At 35.4% G+C, this 15630-nt stretch overlaps 2 protein-coding genes, 1 long non-coding RNA gene and 1 pseudogene across 3 annotated transcripts; 1 reads left to right on the forward strand and 3 right to left on the reverse strand.

The window, feature by feature from the left end:
- Positions 1-219: 219 nt before the first annotated feature.
- Positions 220-3521, reverse strand: LOC124454407. The gene is made up of 4 exons (XR_006951442.1): positions 3441-3521; positions 2814-3289; positions 1830-2308; positions 220-563 (listed from the first exon to the last, which is right to left on the reverse strand). It is a non-coding gene; the product is annotated as an uncharacterized LOC124454407 (long non-coding RNA).
- A 358-nt stretch (positions 3522-3879) lies between these two features.
- On the reverse strand, positions 3880-12533 carry LOC124454199 (L-amino-acid oxidase-like). The gene is made up of 3 exons (XM_047005004.1): positions 12486-12533; positions 6089-6492; positions 3880-4028 (listed from the first exon to the last, which is right to left on the reverse strand). Exons 2-3 carry the CDS (start codon positions 6483-6485, stop codon positions 3880-3882), a joined length of 546 nt encoding a protein of 181 aa, XP_046860960.1. The 5' UTR covers positions 6486-6492; positions 12486-12533.
- Positions 12534-13328: 795 nt separating this feature from the next.
- LOC124455099 lies at positions 13329-14230 on the forward strand (annotated as a pseudogene).
- Positions 14231-14243: 13 nt separating this feature from the next.
- Positions 14244-15630, reverse strand: LOC124454200 (the record flags this gene model as incomplete). The annotated part of the gene is made up of 3 exons (XM_047005005.1): positions 15511-15630; positions 15014-15123; positions 14244-14581 (listed from the first exon to the last, which is right to left on the reverse strand). Coding segments are annotated over exons 1-3 (567 nt in total), but the record flags the coding sequence as incomplete, so codon positions are not given.

Consider the following 15630-nt stretch of genomic DNA (forward strand, 5'->3'; position numbering starts at 1 on the left):
AAAGTAAAACATATTTATTTTTTTAATTTACTTCATTTACTTGGATATTTAACTAACTTTAATATAATTTAATCCTTTTTCAATGAAGTGTATCTATATAAAGTTCTCCTCCATATATTGTTAAGAGGTTTCTTCCATGATTCCAATGTTTATCAAATTTAACTAAAAAATTAATCGTTGAAAAAACTGAAACGTTTTCAAATAAAATAACAAAAATTATAAAATCTTTTAAAAAATGATTTAATTTTGAAAAGACAAATTACTTGAAATGCGAACACAGAAAAAGAAAAGTGTGTTGAAAATGTTATAAATCAGTACGTCAGTGGCCAAGTACATGAAACTAAAAGTTAGACTATAAAGGTTTTCATAAATAGTGGACACAAACTTTAATCTCAATTACAGAAAAACCTCACAATATATGGTTCCAGGTTCTTTCCATATGTCGTTCATAAACTTGAAATGCAGCTTTTAAACCACTTTCTAAAGCACCTTGTATCCACATACGGGTAAAAGAAATTCTTTCACCAGCGAAATGAACGTTACCCATGGGCTCCCATAAATGCCTAATTGGGTAAAGAAATATTATGTATGTTAGGTAAAAAGTAGTTTGATAGAAGTCTACCATATATAAAGATGAAATTTCCCATATTTCTCAAACACTTTTACAAATATAAGAGGAAATTCTTAAAAAAACACAACAAGTGTTGTCAAATTGCGTTACAAAGGGCCATTTGTTTTTTGTACGTTAAGAAAATGAAAATAAAATTATAATTTTCTTTTCGTTTTTCTTGTTTTGTTGCGCCAATCTCTAAAAAACCAATTTTAAAATTGAATTTTTGTGTTCTGGAGAGTGTGACATTGTAGTCCTAGTTATAATACGACTGCAGTGTTTACTTTGAAAATCAGAGCATCAATTTAACCCAAAGCGTACATTAAAAACAATATGACTTGCAAAACTTCCTTGTATCTGCGAGGTAAAACGACGGGTAAACAAACTGTAAAATATAAATACAACACAAAGTGTAAAGTAATGAAGTTTGATCTAAAGTAAATGGTTTGAACCCGGGAGTATCGTTACATGTTTGTAAATGTAGATCGTCCATGTAGATGTAAATGTAGATATAAATGTAGAAGTTTAAAACGAAGTTTCAAACGAGCTCAACGAAGCAGCAACGTTTGAAAACTACATTGTGCGTTGACATTGCACGGTGAACCATCAAAGCTGCGGTCCTGCTATTTTTGCAAAAGCTTGCTTTTATACGGGGAATGTGCAGCTAAGCGTTAATGAGATGTTTAATCTTTTGCTTATACCAGAATTTAATATTGGTTTTGCAGAGGTTAATAAAACAAAAAATTTTTTATTTGCATTTTTATGGAGGAAAAAATGAAAACTAAAAGTAAATGTCTTTCGTTTTCCTAAAGCATTAGAAAAAGAATGGCTCTTGAAGAAATTGTAAAAACAGGAAAATAGCAACTTGAAGACAAAAATGAATTAGCCCCCTACTATTCACGTATTATTCAATTATTTAGATGTGATAAAACCGGGAATTTCAACCATTTCAAAAAAAAACATTAAAAAAATTATGGCAAAATCGAGTCGCATTATTGTGCTTCAACATATAGCTGAGGTTTGTAGTCAAAACAAATATTATCTAGTCTCGTTGTTCTTTATTTTACACTAAAAAGTACCGCAGTTCTTTTCTCAAAACAGTAGAGACTACTATTTCTAAGTAGTTCTTTTTTAATTTAAAAAGAAATAAGTTGTTGGGGTCTTGCTTATCTACAAGTACGTTTCTGAAAAATTACAGTTCACCCCGAAGTTTTCGCACCTTGTACTTTCGTAATGAGATGTTTTCACTTCTCCATACGCTCCTTGATAAGATGGCAGATTATTCCAAGCATGAACAATAAAGGTTGTCACCATATCTTCTTTGAAGGCTGGATGAATTTCTTCGAGTTGTTCAACTACTTTCCGTTTCACCACTTTTTCTTTCATCGACCCAAAAAGCAGAGCCTCCTTCGTCCACGTGTAAATCATTAAAAGCCCCTCTTTCGTTTTGCAGTCCTCCGGGGTGACGTAATGAATCTGGCCTACGGGAAGGTTTGTCTTTGAAAAACCACCTTTAATTCCTTCATTTTCCCAGAATCTTTCTTTGGTTTGAAGAAAGATTTTTGTTGAATGCTGATTAAAAACATTTCCCATTGCCTGGACGCTTTTTATTATTGCCAACTGGGATTTGATATCATCAAGCTGTGATTTGAACCTTATTTGACGCAAAATGTTTATCGGCGTGGTAATAATTACTGCCTACACAACAACAAAACACATGTACAATTGCGATTATTCATTTCTTGAACAAGAAGAGAACACACTCTAGTTTATGTAAGAGGATAGTATTTTCTATTCATAGTTCAAAGTTTTCCTGAAACATTTTACAATTGCTAGCCATTAGTTCAAGAACGTTGTAGGATTGATTAATTCGATTCAGTGATGTCGCTAGAGACACGCACAAACATGCTTAAAAATCACGTCATAATATTATGCTTGTTTGTGAAAATGGTGTTTACACAGAAAAATCCTTCTAAAGTGGAATAAATATCAAAAAATGCACTTTGTACAATTCAGTTGTTGCTAGCAATTTTTGCAAAACATTAGCAAGCCAAAAAATAACTATCGAAAAGTACATAGCAGGTTTCAGGAGAAAAGCATTCCTTAAAAACGAAACAAATATTAGGGAAAAACATTATGATTTTCAAATTTGGTTTCAAGTGAACTTGCAAATAACAAAATAATTTTAATTTCCTAAACTCACCTTTGCCTTATACAAAATGTTGCATTATTGACAGAAAAACATGACACCTCTACGACATCTTTCAGTGGATATTTTTCTTGATACCCGTAAAAACGCTTTGGGCAAGTTATGCATACCACCTTTCAAGGAATGCATCTTACCAGATGACCACTTTCCCTGTTTAAAAGAAAGAAAGTGGTCAAGGGACTGTTCAATTTCGGGCACATAGCAAAATACAGAAAAACCACGAACGGCATCGTTAGACCATGGCAAAAGGTTTTCAAGTTTGACTAAATCTAAGTCTTTCTGGTCTTCAACAGACACTTTAGCTTTAATCGCATTAATATTACTTTCAAGAAAACTTTCCACCGTGAACCGACTCCAAATTTTAATCCATCGATCCCAAGCATAGACTTGATCAACCACGCTCTTGGAATTCGATAACCAAGTGTAAAGCTGGCCAGTGACGACATCTGTTGTTTCTTGGTAATATTTATCTTCAAAAGGAAAACAAACAAGTTTATTTTTAATCGTGATCATCGTCCAACACAATCAAATCAAACAGTTATCAACTTGCCATGTAAATAGTCTCTTAATTTTGATGGCTGACTTATAAAAACTGGGGGAAAAAAGTCTCATTAAACTTACAAATATCAGTTATATCTCCTTTTAACTCTTCCTTTATACCATCTTTCCAATTTGGCCAAATTTTGATGAAATGTGTCTCACACCAAACTAAAAAAAGTCGTAGTACAATCTATCAAATTCAATGATGGTGAAGTTAAATATACAGCTCTATTAACAGTATTTAGAAGTTAAGTTTATCGTCATAACTGTTAATTGCGTATCAATTGGTGCAAACAGGTTACAAATTTTACAAAAAATATTAATGGCTTGAGTGTATTTTGCGAAGATACCAAAGCTAAAAAACGAATTAGAAATTGGCTAATTTGATGAGGGTATCTTAAGAGAAATTTTTCTGTTCCTAGCCGCTTCACGTATATCCTCTTACTTCGCAAAACATATAGAACTTTATTACAAACTTTTTGTAGTGTCTACTTTTGAAAAATTTACTTTTAGTTTTTTCTCAAAACCCATAGATACAAGAAACGGCATTTTCATCGTAGTTTGGAAAACTTTTTATTGGTAGATTGAAGTTCTTGATGTATCCATTTGTCAAATAATGTTGCCCCTCATATTGACCATCGGCATCACAAGGAATTCGCATAGCCCCTGCTAAAAAAGAAAGAAAAAGCAATTCATCTCTCGCACAAATTATTAAAGGGCATTTATAATAGTAAGGTTACATGACACTTTTATCAAATTAAACTCTTGATTTCAATAGTAAGCATAATTCAACTTAATTGACTTTATCAAAGCTTGAATACTCAATTTAAGATCATATGAGATGCCATCTTGGTTTTCCTTTTTTTATAGTCAATACAAAAGTAAACGGTTGCACATATGTTTTATGACATGGTACTCATCACACTTTTGTATTATAAATATGATTTATTATTTTTAAAAACAAATATAGAACTCAAACAATTATAAAAATGGTGAGGACTAATAAAAGCATCTCAAAAATTTTGTTATAGCTATAAACATGAAACACTGAGCAGGTCACCAATTCCGGGCACCATCTTTCTCGTGAGTTTTTTTTTAATTTTTTACGTCAACAGAAGTGTACTAGCAATAATACACTATTAAAGATGGATTTCAAAATAGCAAATACCATGGTGAGTGGTGATAATAACAATGTAAAAGTTCTTAAAAGAACTGTTTTAACAAAACACTAACCTTTTTAACAAACACTAACCCAACAATTCAAAGGAACCGTTATTTACAGCTAGAAAGAGACACTATGCATTTCGGCAGACTACTCGTCAAGTGTTAACGTCTGCAAAATGAGAGCCTCCAAATCATGCTATATTTATAATGTTACAGAAGGTCAATATCATCCCTATTTTTAGAGATGACACTTAAAACAGAGACAGATTAAACACGTAATCGTTTTGTCGGCAAAGGACACAGCGAGTGTTTCTTAAAAGATGTTTTCCAAAGATGTTAAGCAACACTCGCTGTGCCAATGCTTATTCTGACGAAAACTTTATAATTATTAAAAAATGTCGCTCGTTATTCCAGCTACGCGTCATGGAGTCGGTGTTAATTAAATTGACTAATCCTGTCCTTTGCCGACAAAAGGATTACGTGTTTAACCTGTCTCTGTTTTAAGTGTCATCTCTAAAAATAGGGATGTCATTGACCTTCTGTAACATTATAAATATAGCATGATTTGGAGGTTCTCATTTAGCAGACGTTGACACCTGACGAGTAGTCTGCCGAAATGCATAGTGTCTCTTTCTAGCTGTAAATAACGGTTCCTTTGAATTGTTGGGTTAGTGTTTGTTAAAAAGGTTCTTTTAAGAACTATTACATTGTTATCATCACCATTCACCATGGTATTTGCTATTTTAAAATCCATCTTTAAGTTTGTCACCACGACAAAGTCTCTGTTTCATTAAATAATACAATAATTGTTTAATTTGTTTTAGATGAAAATAAATTTCTGAGGCAAATATTTTTAATTTTTTTTTTTTGCTTTAAGATTCTTATGAAGTATTTATAGCGCATACTAGTTTCTACCTTCGAACCAAAACGTTTCCGTTTTTCCCATATTTACAGACATGCAAAAACAGAGAACTATAGGAAAATACCTTCTTGTTACGGGTAGCTATAACTTCACAAGAAAATGTAACTGTCGAAAAATTGTGTACATTTGATGTTAAATCTCATGTGAAAAGTTTTGATTGCTAAATTACCTAAGACAAAAAGGAAATTGTGTTTAATTTATGAAATTATAATAAGTCATTTTTAACTTCAACCTATTGCTCAGCACCCCATTCTAAAAATGTTAAACCAAAATAAGTTGAGAACACGACGGCGTCCTCAACGCAGTTCTCTTCAACATTAAGACGGCGTTGTCGTTTTGTTTTATTTTGGCTGAAAATTTTTTCTATTTTATTTGAGCTTTCGCGTGCCTCAGTTCACTCCGAACTTTCTTCTACGAAACCCAACTGCCACAAATGCAATCACAATAATATTGAGCAAAGTTTTCAAAACCATTAATGGTGTTAATTTACATGACACTTTGTACTTAAATGGCATATTTAGCAGTATTATAAACGTCAAAAAGTGGGCTTTTCAAGAGTTAATTCAACGAATCTCAATAAATCATTTAAATAAAACGATATTCAATATAAGCATGCAAACAACCTTGGCTAATGAACTCACACCTTCTGCATATAAACCAGATGCAAGACCACTTTCTTTACCATACGTATAGACTCTTCCTCCATAGCGCTCTGTTTGCTCAAGAATTTTCACAGAAAGCCAAGCTTTTTTCAACTCGTACGCTGCAGATAGACCTGCCATTCCTGCACCCACAACGATGACGTCAACTATAGTTTCATCTTCATGTACAGTACTGACAACCGACCTTGAAAGATTTGATTCCTGAGGCTTGTATCCGTAACGATTGTAAGCTTTCTGCAAACCTTCATCTTGAATACATTTCAGAAATGTTTTTATGCAGTCATTGTGCTGTATTGGAATTGGATTGTTTCCGGGAAGTTTTATAGGTTCATCATTTTCCCAAAATCTTTTATGACTTAAAAGATATTGTGACGCCATTTTATACCTATTGAATGCAGAGTATAAGAAGTTTTAATTAGTGCAATGAAAGTAAAATAAATCATATACAAGTCAACAATGTAATATATGACAATTCAAAAAAAACTTTGGTTTCTAGGAGACATTTATAACAATTTCAACCAAAAACCCTCACTAAAAACACTATGTCGTGTTCTTTAAAAATACCTTATCATTGTGTTAAAACTTGCTAATGATGAACGAACGTAAATTTGATTTACGATGTAATTTTAACAAAAATACAATGTTCTCGGGCGTCTAAGCAATACTCTTTTAATAAATACTCCTTTCGACCTGTATTTTCAAAGACATAAAAATAAAAAGACAAAAAAAAAAACCCCAAACGTTTACTGAGTACATTGTCAACTTGCTACGTTGTACAGTTGAGTTTAATATAAAACTGGAGTCGCAAGTATGTATTTCACCATCACATGTAAATACAATTTTGATTCAAGATCAAAACACTCTTAGCATTTAAAGGTTATGCAACTGATTTGTATACAATACTGTTCCCATTTTTTAACGGCATTTATCCGTCACTTTTTATGCTATTTCAAACAACTTTATCTGAAACTTAATCATAAAAAAATCACACATACTAAAAAATTACTTTCCAAAAATTTTTCATTAAGAAAAAGATGCACAAATCAAAACATGCTTTATAGAAGCGGGATATGAGTGTACATTTATGAGAGACCTTTGTGAGAACTTTCGAGCATGTGCAAACCTCGACCTTCGGTTCCAAAGGTCACCTCATATTGCATTAGCCTGTGCAAACAAAGCAAACATCTTTTATTTCTGAAGTAATCACGTAACTCTTTCGACAAAATGTAAAGATGTACAAGTTTTATAAAACATGCAGCAAGTTTTGTAAAACGCAAAAACTAAACGAAACAAAAAACATGTAGATATACAAGTCGTAAGAGAAACAAGGGGGAAAAGATTAGCATTTAAACGTCGCTCATTCATACGTAGGCATTAATGAGATTCTCGTTGCAAGTTAAAAGCTTCAATCGTGGAAATAAATAAACTGGAAAAAGGAGTCACGGTTTAACTTTCTATTTTCAATTTTACCTTAATTATCATGATGAAAATGATTGTACTTTCACAAATGCAAAATACTTACACACTTCTTTCTCAGAAATTTTTTACAAATCATCAGCAAGGTGAATGCTTCCCTGCATTCTGATTGGCTGCAGAAATGGGCGGTATTTTACGATATATGACCGCAGTCAAGAATCAATTTTGCAAATTACATGAGCATGAGTGGCGGATCTAGGGGTAGGCAACTAAGGCATTTGCCTATGGTAAAATTCCTAAACCAATCTGATTTTGATTTTATACGATCAGGATACTAGAACAGCAAAATACTAATCGATTAACATAGCCGAAATTTTTACAAAGAGTTATCATCTTGCAAAGAAGGTAAGGTTCTAAACGCATTGCAAAATTTGTAAAAAATTTTTTGTAAATTATATTGATATATTTGTAACTTATATAGATATATTTGCAAAAACATCTATATTTTCTATTGCGAGCTAGAGGAAGTATCTTGCTGAAAGGTGTGTCTGCTTATAATTTTCTTCAGAAAAGTGGGAGAAACGTACATCAGAGTTTCCGACACAAGTGGACCTTCTGTTAAGATATCTATTCTGTGATTATAGGCACATTAGGCATTATAGTAATTTACTGCTTAATATTTATACGTCATTCGTCAGTGTTCTACAGTTATAAATATATGTTTATACATAGTTCATATAATTGTTGAGATAATTGCAGGCTAGATCATTGTTACATAATGATACAAAAATAAAAATGTTCATGTCATGAGGTTGCCATTCTACATCAAGCAGTTTAGCAATGAGTCTGTAATAGGGAATGGCTTGATCATTACGAATCTATCAAAACATCATTTGATTGGCTAAAGTGCTTTTCTTCTTTCTGTAAACAGTTTTTGCAACCATACTTTAGTTTTATGGTTTGATAATTCACTTCACTGGCAGTGATTTTGCTGATGAGCTCCCCTGATTTTCTTTTTTTGTCCATATGTTTAATTAATGTTCAAGCAAACCCGTGCCTTCAACTTTTTTGAATAAAGTTGAAATAATCAAACTCTTATTAACCTACTTTGATCTTCAGCTTGGCTTTAACTTGTAAAACAACAACAACAAACAAACAACATTTGTATACCGGCCAGTATTAATCCCCGCCAGGGGGGTTGACCGGTCCATGAACTTTTCTACGCCAAACGTCTCTATCTCTCGCCATATCTCTCGTTATACCCATTGCCTTCATATCACTGTTCACAGCATCCATCCATCTCCTTCTCGGTCTACCTCGTTTGCGGACTCCATCAACATTCATATGCAACGTTCTACGAATTTCAGCACTTTCTTCCGTCCTTTCCACATGCACAAACCACCTCAAACGCTGGCGCCTTACCCAATTCTCGATACACTCAACACCAACTCTTTCTCTAATCTCTTCACTTCGAATCCTATCCATCAACGTTACACCACACATCATCCTAAGCATTCTCCTTTCCGTCGACGCCAATCTTCTCAGCTCCTCTGCTTTCGGCGCCCAACACTCTGCTCCATATCCCAAAACACTTCTAACACATGCCTTGTACAATTCTCCCTTCTGCTTCAACGAAGTCGACTTTCCGCACAACATTCCCGACAACTCTCTAAAACTCCACCACGCTGCTTGAACTCTGTTCCTCACCGCTTGCTCGCACCCTCCACCATCATTTAACACATCGCCCAGATATTTAAACTCCGATACACCTTCCAAACTCACGTCACCCAGTTCAAACCGTTCAATCGCGACTCGCCCACCACTTCGACACGTCCGCACTCAAAATCAGTTACTCTTGTCAATGCACCACGGACACCTGAACATCTTCCATGAACCCACTTACTGCATTTCCCACATTATCAATTCCCTCCGACTCTTTTCCCACACACCACATGGCCATTTATCACTGTCCTTCACCTCCACCTGCCTCGAGCATCTCATGCCCTTCGTCTTTGCCTCATTCACTTTCAGTCCCTTGACTTCTATTGCCGTTTTCCATTCTCGGTACCATTCCATGACTTTCTGCTTCGACTCCGCCACCAAGACAATGTCATCTGCATACAACAAACACCAGCATTCTTCTTTTCTTCTCACTTCCTCTGTCAGTACATCCATCACACAAGCAAACAGTAACGGCGACAAGACTGAACCTTGATGAACACCAACTTTTACCTCAAAAACACCAGATCAAACACCTTCCTCCGTAACCACCGCCTCTACACCTTCATAAGTCTCCATAACTGCCCGAACCATATTCTCTGTCACACCTTTCTTACGCAGAGGGTACTGGATCACATTTCTCGGAACTTTATCAAACGCCTTCTCCAAATCTACAAACACCATATACAATTCTCTGTCCTTCTCCAAAAATTTCTCCTGCAGCTGCCTCAACACAAAACACGCATCCGTCGTTCCTCTCCCCGGTATGAATCCATACTGCTCTTCCCCCATCCGAACAACTTCCCTTAACCTTCTTTCAAACACTCTCTCTACTATCTTCAACGCATGCTCCATCAGCTTAATAGTCCTGTAATTCCCACATACCGTCGCTGCTCATTTTCCTTTGTACAGCGGGACCACTAGACTCTTTCTCCATGTACTCGGCATCTTTGAGCCCCTCAAAACCTCGTTCGCTACATTACACAACTCTCTCACGCATAGTTCATTGTCCAACATTTCGCTACCCACTTCACTCGGTCCCGTCGCCTTTCCTTTCTTCATCTTGCGCAGAGCCGCCGCCACCTCATCAACAGTCACTGTTTCCCACGGCCCCAAAACTTCATCCGCTTCAATTTCTCCATTCCACTCATTCTCTACATTCATCAAACGGTCACAGTACGCCCTCCACACTTCTAACCTGTCTTCCAATAACACCTTCAACTCCCCATCGTGGTTCTGCACGCCGGGAGCACCCAAAATATCGTCCCTCTCCTTCTTGCTCCTTCTAGCCGTTCTAAACAAACTTTTACTTAAACAAACTTTAACTTGTAAAAGGAGAAATTAATTATAGGGTGTTTGTAAATATATCAAGTTTAGGCTTGTATTTGCATAAATGGCTTTGCTACATACCATTAAGCATTAGCGTATGCTTATCTACAAATAAATAATAAGTTTTTGGATTAATGTGTTGTAGCAATAGCATTATTGTTTAAACCTCTTCAATGCAATATGCTCTATTAACCAAAGTGTTGGGTCAAGGTAATGGAAGTGAAGTAGGGTTTTGTTACATATATTCAGAATTATCCTTTATTTATCAAATATTATGTGGTATTAAACCTCAAATAATGACCTTGCATGCTGCACAGCAGATATAAAAATGTGGGGTAAAGAAATACTCCATTTACTGATTTATTAATAAAATATGTAACTTTCATTTTAACCTAAACTGTGTACCAACCTCAGTTGTCATTTAGAAGATAGAAAAACATCTTAAGAAATAATTTACAAATATGAACATCGATGAGCATAAGCTTTCAGACTTTTGTACATTGCACTAAATATTTCTACAATAAACTCAATTCAAAAATCAAACATAGCTCTATATAATACTCTATTTTTATAAATACTACATAAGTTATGACTACATGCTGGCTACTTGGAGTGCAATGATTGTGCAGTAGAGGTAAAGTGTTATAATTTCATGGATTGGTGTACGAGCCATATTTAATTCTTACAAAACACACTTTTTTTCTTTTTTAAAAAGATATTCATGTTATTGGCCATCTATATCAGCTTACTGTTTATTATGTTTGTATGTAAAGGGTGTATTGGATATCAGTATGCACCCACTTGAGTATGTTGTCACCATTTTTATTGATAAAAGCTTACAACTAAAGTGGATTTCAATAAGCCACTAATGTCAGCAGGACTGTATGGACCTACATAATATACGTTGCTTGACTTAATCAATTTTAATCAACATATGGCATGTGTGAATATCCTAAAATTTGTGGACAGTATTCAAAATCCTATGTAAATCGGCACCTGAACATAAAAAAGTTGTTTTATTTTGCTTTTTTTTGTTTGACTTTACAAAGGAAAAATTTGATTGAAATAAACTATTTTAAGTAAATTTGAATTACCCAAAGTAAAATGAACAGTAAAGTTTTGATTGTTTTTATTGTCGCCATTGTTTAATACTGGCACAATGTCAAAAGAAAGGATTGCTTTATTTAATTAAAATGCAATAAAGCATCACAAACTGTTTACATGTCAATTGCTACCTATCAGCTGGTAAAATCATTTAATGAATCAGAGGTGTAACCTCCATGAACTAGATATAAACTTCTTATCTATTCATTTTGAAAATTGATATACTGTAGCTATATGTCAGGCTAAATGTTCATATATTTCAGTTGGACGCTTCTAAACAATAAAATTAATTTTCCTCCAAGATAATTATGATTTGCAATTCGGCCATGTTGCTGATCTCATAAAAATGAAAATTTAGCTGTTAATCTGAAGTCTGGTTTGCACATGGTTGTGACTTATGATTCGGAAATGTTGTTGCAGAGTCGCAAAGATAGAGTTATATTCTATTTTCAAGACATTTACGAAACTGTCATTACATTCACGACATTGTTGCAACACGTTGACGATCATATGGATACCCAGCTTTATTCTGAGCACCGCAGACGTGAATACCTCAAGCTTAGATGCAAGTAAAGAAATAAAGTTCTCATATATTTTTCCAATTTGTTTCTTTAACGTAAGTAATCACATATTATTCTCGAGATTTATAAAGCCTTTCAAAAATTGAGGCAAGATCGAGCCAGATTGTGTCCATATAATTTGCGCTGTATTTTGTGGTGGTAAAACATGCTGTATTTTATAGGCACACATTTTTTAGAATAAAAGCCTTATTTAAGTCTAATGGACATAAATAAAAGTAGTTTTACTTACTGAGCTCAAACATCAATGTTATTCGCATCATAAATCTTTAACTGTTCAAAATATTGCCACAAAGGTCGCCAATATTCAGCGTATTGACATACAACTTCAAAACATTGATATGTAAATAAGATTGGTTAATGCATGAATGGTTCACCATTGGCGGCCCAGAAATCTGTTTAAGTTTTTTATTCAATCGATTTATGTAAATAGCACAGTAAATGGTAAATATATTATTTGATTTATGTGCAATACGTTTGTATGATTTTAAAGGTCGTATCTTTCGAAGGTCTTATGTTCTGATCCGTTTATTTAAATAATGCATTTCAAATGAATTGAACACCAATATTATGTATTTATCAATATGGCCCAATAATCGATATTTCTACACAAGGATGATTTGCTTTCTATTAGCAATTGCAGAAATTTTAATCTCATAATTGACAGATTGTCTTCGCGAAAACAATCATAATTCATTCATAAATTTTCTTTCGCTGGAGAAATTGTAGTTTATATCAGTATTTACGAAATTTAAATCTGTAAAAGATTTTCCAAAAATCGGTAGCAGGACAAGTTAGCTCTTATAAAGCCTGTTTTCATAATTTCGTAGAAGCACTTTTGCTATTGTGCATTTAATATAGACGACGAGTTTTTTTAGAATAGACATGTTTCGGCGTCTCATGATGCCATCTTCGCTATAAGTGAATAATACCTATGTAATACAAAGTTTATGTAAAAGTTTATACAAAGCTTATATAATACACAAATTATAACAATAATAAGGAAATAGAGTCCATAAGCGGTGACGTCTCGTTTCCATGTTGCTAAAAATCTCAGTTCCAAACAAGCGCCCATTCGATTCAAAATGGCGACATTATCCATCGCTTCGCTTTTTTCTTTCTTCTCAGAAGAAAAGAAATCTATAAAAAAGGGGGAACACCACTTTAAGTCAGATCACATTGAAGCATTTACTTACCAGCAGGGTGTTTTACGAGGAGATGTACACGCAAGCGTGAAACGAAAGGTTTATAAAGTGACAGTGAGTTGTTATTCTTTGCATCATCGATCTTTTACGAGTAGCATCTTGCCGAAAAGAACGTTTCTATTTGCCAAACTAAATGCCATTAATCTTGACGATTTATTTGGATGAAGAACATGAAGTAAAATCAACCGAGTGTGAATGTCCAAGAGGCGTGTTTAAATGCAGTCACGCAGCAGCCCTCTTTATTCACGGTATTCACAAACCGAGCCGAACCGACGTCAAATGCCAGTGGCGGAAATGAAGGTCAAATACATCGCTTTCAACTCAAGCGGTCACAGAGATGTTCCCTCCGCCTAAAAGGTATACTGCTCTGTCGAGAAGGCCTACACAAGCTGACCGTTTCGCGTTCTACGAAGACCTGAAGGAATATGGGCGGTTTACGGGGCTCTGCTGGCTAATCAGTCTTGAGCCACCTATTGCTAACCAGCTTCCTTTTCCAACCATAGAAGAAATTATTTTCTCTGACTAGTTTCTTCAAGCCAGTGGGCGTCAGCAGCACCTGGACTGTTTGGTTCTCCTTTCCAGATTACAAGAAACGGACATTTTAAAGGTTAGCGAATTAACTGCTGGCCAGCGCGCCAACCCGGCCTGGTTTTTGGCAAGAAGGGGCCGCCTTACAGCCAGTAATTTAGGCTCTGTCCTAAAGGCAAAGAGGATCACTCCTTCACTTATTAAACGTTTTCTCAGGGAGTACGACCTATCAAGGGTAAAGGCAGTGCAATGTAGTTCTGTCGTACTTTCATTAAAGTGATAAAAATTTGATCCTCAAAATTGATGGATTCTACCTTCCATCCAGCAAAATAGTTCACGCTATCTTTAAATCTAAGATCATGCTTTTCAACAATATTAAAGACTTCTTTGGTTGGAAGAACTGTCTCCATTCGTATTACATCTCCCTCAAGCGCAGACACAGTGTACTTGCTCCTCTTATACTGGACTGTTTGGTTAAGTTCCTTTAGCTCCCTGTTGGCAAAGTCAAGCTCTGCTTCCAGGATAATCTCCTGTGTTGTTTGCAGGTTCTCTTCTGTGTCAGCTACTAATGGCTGTTCATTTTTTCGGGCAAATTCTGTCATCTGTGAAAGAGATTCTACCTTTGATTCAGTTTTCTGCATTTTCTTCGGCGGTGGACCCCTTTGTTCAGTAAATAACTTATGCTTATTGCGTTTAAATGGGGCGAGTGGCTGAATGGTTAATGGCATGAGCTGTAAGCCAGACGGCGCGGGTTCAATCCCAGCTCGTGGCACATCTGGCAATGTGTCTGTAAACCTAGCCCGGGTTGACCAAAGCCATGTGAGGGAAATTTGGTAGAGGAAACTATGTCCTCGGATAGACTGTACCTGTATCTGCAATGTTGCAGCCTTGTCACACTGTGTCACGCTGATATCAGCGTTGTGGTTGCGTGAAGGGTACGAGTTATTGCAGTCTGGTCAGCTGCCTTCACTGTAATTTCAGTAACCAGGATGTTCCGCTTCGCGGAACCCTCATCGTCGAAATCGACGGAGTCCATTATTGCGTTCAAACACTTCAGGACCATTGGCTTTCAGACCATTCCTAAAATGGCAGCTACATACTCTTGAGTACTTGCTGTGCTCTCGATCTTCTCTTCTGTTAATAAAAAAACACCCGATTTAGTGAATCTGTTGTCAACAACATAGCCGTTCCACAACCAACGAAGGCAAAATCGCGAAGCGACGCGAAACATTCCGTGGATCGATCAACCACGTTACATAGCAGAACTACATTGGTTTTAAATGTATCTAAATTCCAAAAACGCGGTGAAGCACTCAGATTTAAAGTTTTGGCGACGGAAAATACAAAGCGGCCGTTAAAAAGACAACTAGCTGAAGCTTCTATAATTCAGTATTCGATGATTCTTCCTCATGTCCTGATGTCAACTCTTCACCTGAATAGAGTCCGTAAATCTCACTTAAAATCACGTAATTCATCAAATTCTCACCAATTAAGGAATTCTTTTTAAATATCAGTTCATATCTTATGAGTCGAATCCATCTCTTGTACTCGTCGTTCTGCTTTGTAGCGCTTGGAAAAGCGAAGAACTTGCAAGTGTTGCCCTCCGACGAATGGACACATGTAGGAGCAAAACAATAAACCATT

The sequence above is a fragment of the Xenia sp. Carnegie-2017 genome, unplaced genomic scaffold (genome assembly GCF_021976095.1).
Source record: "Xenia sp. Carnegie-2017 unplaced genomic scaffold, XeniaSp_v1 HiC_scaffold_3, whole genome shotgun sequence".
Taxonomy (NCBI): domain Eukaryota; kingdom Metazoa; phylum Cnidaria; class Anthozoa; order Malacalcyonacea; family Xeniidae; genus Xenia; species Xenia sp. Carnegie-2017.

Bases quoted from the DNA above. Each gene is read 5' to 3' on its own strand.
- LOC124454199 (XM_047005004.1), bottom strand. From the start codon at position 6,485: ATGGCGTCACAATATCTTTTAAGTCATAAAAGATTTTGGGAAAATGAT. The intron at 4,029-6,088 runs GTGTGAGTTCAT...TTTCTTTTTTAG, and splicing joins ATCTGGTTTATATGCAGAAG to CAGGGGCTATGCGAATTCCT.